The sequence below is a fragment of the Chlorocebus sabaeus genome, chromosome 20 (genome assembly GCF_047675955.1).
Source record: "Chlorocebus sabaeus isolate Y175 chromosome 20, mChlSab1.0.hap1, whole genome shotgun sequence".
In the NCBI taxonomy this organism is placed as follows: domain Eukaryota; kingdom Metazoa; phylum Chordata; class Mammalia; order Primates; family Cercopithecidae; genus Chlorocebus; species Chlorocebus sabaeus.
In genome coordinates, this window is record NC_132923.1 from 81,989,713 (window position 1) to 81,998,916 (window position 9,204).

Genomic DNA, 9,204 nt, shown 5'->3' on the forward strand with positions numbered 1-9,204 from the left:
CCGAGAATAGCTGGATCCCGGAATGGTGTGTTAGGTGCTTCACAAGCCTTAACATCTTGGTCCTGGCAGTGACTAGGGGAGACCAAGTCAGCACCATCCACAATTAACAGATGGGGAAACTGAGTCTCAGAGAGGCAAACTGTATGTGTCAGGTCCCACCTCCAGAAAGAGACAGCATGAGAGTTTCAGCTCCAAAATCCATAACCTTTCTGAGCCTCTACTGTTTGCCGGGCTCTGTGGAAAGCACTGGGGTGGGTGGGCAGTGAGCACCATAGGACCTGGGAGACTTTGAAGATGAGGGTTATACCAAGGGTGAAAATGGCCCTGCTCCTGGAGCCCAGAGGCAAGCCCAGCACTGGGCACTTTGTCAAGATAATCCCATTTCTTCCTTAAAACCTTCAGGTTCAGAGGTTCAGCATCACACTTGGGCTGATGGGAAAGTCTATAGTTTTAACTAGAATGTTATGTTGTCTGAGCTTTGGGGATTCAAACAGGAATGATTAATTGAAGAGGGGGAGTGTGGAAATGAATGAATCATCACTTTTAAGTTTTGTTTTGTTTTGTTTTTCAGGCTGGACTTTGAAAAATGAGAAGGATCCCCAAAAGACAAGTATGAGGGAAGGTGGGAAGGTCCCCCACTCAAAAAGAGCAAAGGCAGGAAGGAAATAGAGTCATGCTTGTCCCCCTAGCTCTCCTGCCATCATCTCGGCTAAGTTCCCACACCCAGGCCCTGGCCTCCAAAGAGACACAGGGAGCAAAGTCCAAGAACTATAGGGGCCAAGCCTGTGGATGAAATGCAAGGTAGATGTTGGACACCTGGGATTCAAAAGCCTGCTTCTGCCAGTTGATAGCTTCATGACCTTGGGCAGTAGGTTACTTAACCAATCTGTACTCCATTTTTCTCATCTGTAGAATGGACATAATCATAGGGTTGTCATAAATATGAAATTAATTAGTACGTGGTAAGTGCTATGCTACATGTCCACTGTTATTACTTTAGATTGGATGGTAATGACATTTTCAAATGCTCCAGGTATCCCCTCTCCCTAAGTTACAGTTACAGCTTCTGAAGATGCTGTAAGATCTAAAGATGCATCTGCTCATCCCCAGACCATGTCAGGAGTAATTTCCAGCCTTCATAGAAGCATTCCCAGTGGCGAGGTGTAGGAGAAAGACCCTGGCTCTGGGGTTGCACATTCCCATGTCTGCATCCCAGCTTGCCCACTTGGCAGCTGTGCATCCTGGGGCAATTTGCTTATCTTCTCTGAGCCTCCAGGGCCTCATCTGGAGTGGTTGCAAAGAATTAGAGAGAATGTTTTGGAGCACCTGATACTCAGGATGCATGCACTTATTCAGTCCACAAATACTTTTGGGGGCCTGTGTGTGCCAGGCACTGCTAGAAACTCAGAATGCTGCAGTGAAGGAACCAGGCTGACATGGTCTGCCCTCAGGGGCTGCTGTCCAGTGGGGAAGGGACGCTAAACACACAACCACAGTGGAGACTCCTAGGAAGGGAGACACCACCTAGCGGGGCTGAGGGAAGCTTCTGGAAGCTGAGAGCCTCGGGATGAGTAGGTGTGCCCAAGGAGAACAGGCTGCCAAGGGAGGAAGGGCATTCCTAGCAGAGGGAAGAGCAGGGGCAAACCATGTGAAAGAGCATGGCCTATGTGAGGCGCTGGGAGAAGGATAACAGAGTGTCCAGCACAGAGAGGTCGAGGCCAACAAACTGCAGCCCTGACTCCCTCAGTAGGGGGTGACTCCTGCCTTCTCCCTCATGCCCTTACTGAGTGTCAGCCTCACTCAGTGTCCTCCTGATGGGATCATCATCCCCTGGCGCTGCCACCCCCACCTCTCAGCACCATCGCCTCCTCCAAATCCTGGCCCTCACGAGGGTATTCCTCTAAAAAGGTAAATCAGGTCCTCCTCCTGTCAAAGCCCTCCACTGCCCTCTGGCAGCACCTGGAATAACACCAAGGCCCCACCTTGGCTGCAGGGTCCTCATGACCCAGCCCTCTGCCCTCTTGCTTGCCTCCTCTCTCCCTCTGGCCACACTGGCCTCCGGCCTGCCAGTCTGATTCAACAAGCATGTTCCCACCTCTAGGCCTTAACCTCTGCAGCTCCCAATGCCTGGAATGCTCTACCAGACATTGCAAGTCTCCATTGCTCATGACCTGTAGGTTTGCTCAAATGTCACTCCTCCCAGAGCACGACTACACTCTATCAATTGCACCCCCATCACTGCCTGTCCCGTCCCTGTCTAATTTGTGCTCATAGCCCTGCTTATATATGTATTACACTTCCTTCTTTGTACTACTGTTTCTACTGCTAGGACATCTACTTCATGAGAGCAGGGACCTTGTCTTCATCACTGCTAGATCCCCAAGGCCTAGGACAGTGTATGCCACTTAGGAGGTGCTTAATCCTTATTCCTGGCTGGTCGGATGGATACATAAGTGAATGAATTTGTTGAGCACCCAATGTATGCCAGGCTCGGGACTCCAGAGATGAGAACACCTACCCCAGTGAGTCCTCGGAAGCGAACCTCCCCAGAGCTGAGCAGCCCCCGGGTGCTACACGGTTTCTCCCGCAGCTGTTCTAAGAAGTCTTTGACGTTGTAGGAGCCGGGCCCCAGCTTTTGCTCCTATGCCAAGAGAAGAGAGAAAATGAAAGCCTTAAACTTGGGAAAGTCCACACAGGAAAAAGCCCAAGGCATGATGATATTCCTTAAAGGGTAATCTCCATCTGGCCTTGGAAGGACACTGAAGGCCACACGGAGCAGCCGCAGTGGACAGGAAGACCCGGCACCAGAGAGGGAGAGGCATGGCCCCAGAGGCCTCACCTGCAGCCGCTTCTCTTTCATGATGGCCTGGTACTGGAAGTGGGGTAGCTGGGTCAGCCGCGTGGCTTCCTGGGCCTTGGCCCAGCCTGTGTCCACCTCCTTCATCAGCTTATTCTTGCTGAAGCAGGTCTCCTTTGAGCTGTAAGTCCCCGGGCCTATGTGGGACTGAGTCAGAGTGTGGTCAGAGCTGTGACAGTCACGCCCACCCAGTCCACCCACAGAGCAGGCCCTCACCAAGCCACCACCCTGACCCGGAGGAAGGGAGTAGGCAATCCCCCTTGTGGCTCCCACCCTCAGCACCAAGGCTGGCATCAACAGGCTTGGCACTCAAGGTGCAATCACAACATCCTCTATCACTGCAGGGAGGTATAATAGCGCCTTCAAGAGCCCAGAAGTAGTCAGTGCACAAGCTGGAAGTGGTGCAGTCCCTCATTTATCAAACATACTGGAAGCCCCCACGGTGGGCCCAGCTCTGTGCCAGAAGACGGTAGAAGGTACGCCCCTTCTACAGCTCAGCTCATCCACCACAGTAGGCAGCTCTAAGGGGCGCGCTCAGGCCCTGTGGGAGGAGTCAGGGAAGCTGTGCAAACTCACCACTTGGGTAGAATAACGCATGGAGTATGGGGCCTCAGTGAAGGTGCTGAACTTCTTCCGGTTGGGATAAACAGCAGAGATGTCAAACCTAGGGAGGGACGGTGGCCCAGTGAGAGCCCCGTGCCTGGCACGCAGCCCTGGCATGGGCAGTTCTGGAGCATGGGGGAGTTGGCTGCCCAGGAAGGTGACTTTGGAGCCAGCTCATGAAAGAAAAGCAGTGGAGTTGCAATGGTTTCGAATGTTCCAGGCCACTCCCACCCCACCCCACCCATCAGCTCCTCCTCCCAGCTTCATTTTTCTCCACAGTCCTTATCAATACCCAACGTTTTACAGATATACATACTTTTGTTTATTATTCACCCCCACCCCTCACAGAAAAGAGCAAACTCCGTGAGTACAGGGGTTTGCTGTTGTGTTCACTGCTGTGGCCCCAGATCCTAGAACTGTGCCTGGAACATAGTAGGTTAGAGAGAGAAAGAGACAGTGGAATATGAATGAATGGAAGACAGACACCTGGGCTGAAATCTCACTTACCACTTCTGAGCTGAGTGGCCTACTATGGACCAGGCCATGTTACCTCTCTAAACCTGGCACATAGTAGGTGCTCTTGAATGGTTTTAAAGAACTCACTTAGAAGGTAAAAGAACCCTGGGCAGGAAAGAGCAGTAAGTATGAGGGGGAGAGAAAGCCCAGCCCCTCCTCATTGCCGGCTCCCCTCCCCTGGTTCCCCTCCCTGCCAGGCTCAGCCCGGTGTGTAGGTGGACACCCTCTCTCCCGAGGCCAAGGGTGGCTTCGGGGTGGGCAGCAGCTGCCTTGGACCATGGGCGTGAGCCCAGGACGCAGATGGGCCCCACCTGTGGCTCTGCACCCCGAAGGGCGCCCCGGTGAACCATTTAGTGGCCATGGAGCCGGCGCGGTTCCAGCCACGAGCTCCCGCGGCATCCTGGCCTTCCCTCATGGCAGGCCTGAGCGCCGACCGCCTCCGCTGCTGCCACGGCAACCTGGGCCTTGTGATGCGCCCTGGAGCTGTGGGCCGCGCCCTCGCCCACGTGGCGCCCCCAGCGGCGTGCGCACTTAGCGGGCTGATTTTTCCCTTGTCCATGCACGTTTTCAGGGTCCTTCCCTGGCCCCTGCAGATATAATGGCCCTTCTTGTATTTACTATGGATGCCAGTGGGTGGGGTCTTACAGCCATTTGTTGAGGAAGTATTTCTGATTTTTGGCTTTATCCCAGAGCCCTGCATGGAGCCTGCCTAGGCTCAGAAAGAACCTTTTAATGTTCACCTTGTGCTGATGGGAAACAGGCCCACAGAGAGGGCAGACTTGGGCAAATGACATCCCAGCTCCTTCTCCATTTCGGGAGTCAGGGGAGCCGAAGTAAGGGGGAAAGGGCAAGGCAAGCCAGAGGGTGGGGGGCTGGGCAAGGCTGCAAGGGCAGTCAGGATTCAATCGGCCCCTAGATGTCCCTGGCACCCACTCTGGGCAAACACCGCGCAGAATGCCTGGGACCCAGATGTGGTCCTTGCCCTGAAAATAATGGGGGAAGCAATGACCACATACTATGGTCAGGTTCATGAGAGAGGGAGGCCTCTGACCCAGCCCGTGGGTAGGTAGGTCAGGGAAGACTTCCTGGAGGAGGAGAATTCCAAACTCAACAATGAAGCATATGGATGACTTTCTTTTTTTTGTTTGTTTGGTTTTTTTGAGATGGAGTCTGGCTCTGTCTCCCAGGCTGGAGTGCAGTGGTGCGATCTCGGCTCACTGCAAGCTCCACCTCCCAGGTTCAGGCCATTCTCCTGCCTCAGCCTCCCAAGCAGCTGGAACTACAGGTGCCTGCCACCACGTCCGGCTAATTTTTTTGTATTTTTAGTAGAGACAGGGTTTCACAGTGTTAGTCAGGATGGTCTCGATCTCCTGACCTCGTGATCCGCCCGCCTCGGCCTCCCAAAGTGCTGGAATTACAGGCGTGAGCCACCGCGCCCGGCCCGTATGGATGACTTTCTAAGAAAGGAATTGAGGGTATGGACCCCACCCAGGACATAGTCAGTTATCTCTTCCCTCCTTCCTTACCCCCCAACCAGTGCTCCACAGCCATGCTCTGAGATTGTCTAATTTCTCCCACGATGGCCTGTGATCTTCCCAAGGGTCTTAGGCCCAAAGGTGGGGCAGAGATTCATATCCCATTCCATGGTGACAGGATTGAAGCCAGAGAGGTGTAGGTTGTACCAGAGGTCCTGCTTCCAGCCCATGGTGAAGCTGAACCAGAGGCACAGTGGGTCTTCTGCCAGGCCCCACCCAATGCCCTTCTGACATCCCAAGCTAGAATTTAAATAAGAAGTGCGGCTCCCCAGCACAGCTGAGAGCTGGACTCTTGCGCTCCAGGCCTGGCGGGCACACGGCCACCACTGGCAGAGCATCTGCACTGCACCACTGAGCTGAGGGTCAGAGGTGGCAGGCCTCAGGAACATGCACAGAACGGAGAGCCTGGGTCATCTAAGCAGACTCTGCCCTTCCCAGCTGTGGGAACTTGAGCAAGTCACTTCTTTCTCTGAGTCACAGCATTATCGGTTTCATTCTATAAAATGAAAGTAATCATCTCTATCTCCCAGGCTGCTGTGAGGATGACATGACCTGATTTAGGTAATACTCTTGGCACACAGCAGGTGCTCAATTGGAGGTCATTTCCAGCCCTTGGTTAGGGACCTTTACAGATGCCTGAGGGCAGACACTTGTCTCATTTCCTCCTGGTGCAGCATCTAGCACATAGTAAATGTTCAGGAAATATTTGCTGAATGACAAGGGAATGAATACATGCATCTAGTCCAGCTACCCAATAACACATAAATCCTCAAAGACACATTTAAATCTGGCTCTGCCACTTCCTGGGTGTTGACTTTGGGCAAGTTACCCTTGCCAACTTCAATTTCCTCTTCTGTGACATGGACCTATGACTGTAGCTTCCTGGAAAGGCTGTTTTGAGGTGTCGGTGAGGTGTGGATGTGCACACTCTCCAGTCCTGTGCACTTCAGCCAGCCCTGGGTCTGCTCGGGTATTCTCAGGGTGGCCCAGACATGCCTGCAGCTACATTGCTGCTTCTCTTCTGGCCTGAGCCCCATGGCTCCAGGACCCATGGAGGAATGACGAAAGGCTATAAGCCAAGGTCCACTGGGCTGGGAGTCCTGGCTGCCAGGAAGGCCAGAACAGGCCAAGTGAGTCAGCTCTGCAGCAAGGCCGTCTGCTCTGGTCAGCCCAAAGTTTCCCATCACAGCAGCTTCCTTGTCTAGCACCTCACCCATTTTCTTTTATAGGCACCATTGCACCCTCATTGTACACAAGAGGAAACTAAGGCTCAGATGGGGAGAATAACTTGCCCTGGTCACATCTCATCAGGCATAGGGTCATACCATGAATATGGGACTCATAAGGACATTTGAGAGCTCCCTAGCTGCAAGACTGTCTAACCCGTCCAGACTCCAGAGCCACCTCATATGTCAGTGGAATCAAGTCAAGCTTCTCAGCTACGACTTGGGCCTCTGTGATGGGGCCGTGGCCCCTGCCTTCAGTCCTCATCTCCTGCCATCTTTGCCCCATGCTCTGAAACCTCCAGCCACGAGGCTACTCTATCCCTAGGACACACCCTCCCCTGGAGAGCCTCTGGCCTTTTCATACCTTTGCTGCTGATGATATGCGCCCCCCACCAACCTACCCTTCCCACCCAACTCTTACTTATCTTCTTCAGAGTCCAATTAAAAGCCAAACCCACCCATTATGATGGTTATTATCTTTAAAAAATAGAAAATAACATATGTTGGAGAGGCTATAGAGAAATTGGAAGCTTTGGTCATTGCTGGTGGGAAAGTAAAATAGTCCAGCTGCTATGGAAAAGAGTATGGCAGTTTCTCAAAGAATGAAACATAGAATTACCATATGATCCAGCAATTTCTTTCCTGGGCATATACTCAGAAGAATTAAAGGCAGGAACTCAAATGTGTATTTGTATGCCCACGTTCATAGCAGCATTGTTCACAACAATCAAAAGGTAGAAGCAACACACGTGTGCATCAACAGATACATGGATAAACAAAATGTGATATATTCATACAATGGAATATTTTCAGCCTTTAAAAGGAAGGAAATTCTAACACGTGCTACCACATGGATGAATCTTGAAGACAGACATTATGCTAAGGGAAATAAGCCAGTCGCAAAAGAACAAATATTATATGATTCCACTTATGTAAGGTAACTAGAGTAGTTGAATTCACTGAAACAGAAATAGAATGGTGGGTACCAGGTGCTGGGTGGAGACAGAATGAGGAGTTATTGTTTAATGGGTATGGAGTTTCCATTTGGGAAGATGAAGTTCTGGAGATGGAAGGTGGAAACAGTGGTACAACAGTGCCCTCAGGGACAAGGACAAGGCCAGGGGAGCATTCATACTCTTAATGCCACTGAACTGTACACTTGAAAATGGTTAACACTAAATTTTTTGTGAAGTATACGTTGTCGCAATTTTTTTTTTCTTTGAGACAGTGCTTTTTGCTCTTGTTGCCCAGGCTGGAGTGCAGTGGCACAATCTCAACTCACTGCAACCTCCACTTCCCGGCTTCAAGCGATTCTCCTGCTTCAGCCTCCCGAGTAGCTGGGATTACAGGCACACACCACCACGCCTGGCAAATTTTGTATTTTTAGTAGAGATGGGGTTTCTCCATGTTAGTCAGGCTGGTCGCAAACTCCCGACCTCAGGTGATCCACCTGCCTCGACCTCCCAAAGTCCTGGGATTACAGGCATGAGCCACTGCGCCCGGCCTGCAATTTTTTTTTTCAAAGCCAAACCCTCTGTGAATCCATCCCTGATACTCTCAAGCAGGTAAGAGAACAAGTTTCATCACAGGATCACCAGCAATTTATAGGAAAATTTTCAATTAAAAATTATTAAAATTAATTTTATATTTAAAAATCAACAGGTGAAACATAGCACCAGGACGTTGTTTTAATTTAACTTTTTTTTTTTTTTTTTTTGCTAATGTCAAATTTTTTTCAAGTTTCCTAATTGGCTCTATTTCCTCTTTTGAAATGCTGGTCTCTGTTCATCTTGAAATATATAGATATTTCATCTACATGAAATGTAAATATTTACATCTATATCTTTAGAGATACTCCAACTATATTTCACCTGTATATATTTTTCATCTGTTTATCAAGATGAAACAACAGGGATGGCAGGAGCCAGGCCCAGGTGGAAGGAAGAGCGGGAGGAACTGGCCCCTGCAGCAGGGAGCACTGCCAGCCAGCCTCCAGGCTAGGGGTTAGGGGACCACTCTAGACCTGGGAGGAACACTGGCCAAAGCAAGAAAACTGGGACCACAGGTGGGGTGCAGGATGGGATGGGAACCAAGCTGGAGGAGTGAGAGCTAACATTTATCCAGAGTGGCCATTTATCAGGCTTACCTGATAAATGGGGAAAGATTGTCATCCTCATGTCACAGGTGATGAAAGTGTGGCAGGTCATACTTTATTAGGGTTGGAGAAGCAGGATTAGAACCAGCACATGCAGCCCATAGTCTTTGCAGAGGAGCTCACTGCGGAGCAGAGAGGGCGCAGAGAAATTCCACGTAGGAAGCCTCATAAATAATGGTCAAAAAAGAGAGGAGGGAGGTGGCAGGTTCCATTCAGAGGAAGAGCACTGAGGACCTGCGGACAGGATGCGACAGCGGCAGGAGTGAGGGTGGCTGCCGCAGCCAGACTGGCCAGTCCTGACTCAGCTCAAGC

General features: G+C 51.1%; 1 protein-coding gene across 2 annotated transcripts in view; it reads right to left on the reverse strand.

The window, feature by feature from the left end:
• CIMAP2 (ciliary microtubule associated protein 2) overlaps positions 1-9,161 on the reverse strand; it is a 43,441-nt gene extending 34,280 nt beyond the window's left edge. The window contains exons 1-4 of one of the 2 annotated variants that reach the window (XM_007978621.3): positions 4,288-5,011; positions 3,434-3,521; positions 2,840-3,004; positions 2,519-2,641 (exon numbers count right to left, since the gene is read on the reverse strand). In XM_007978621.3, coding sequence (XP_007976812.2) covers positions 2,519-2,641; positions 2,840-3,004; positions 3,434-3,521; positions 4,288-4,676 — 765 coding nt within the window. In that variant the 5' untranslated portion in view covers positions 4,677-5,011. Of the gene's footprint in view, positions 1-2,518; positions 2,642-2,839; positions 3,005-3,433; positions 3,522-4,287 lie in introns of both variants that reach the window. The other variant, XM_073007260.1, reaches the window with a different exon arrangement.
• Positions 9,162-9,204: the final 43 nt, after the last annotated feature.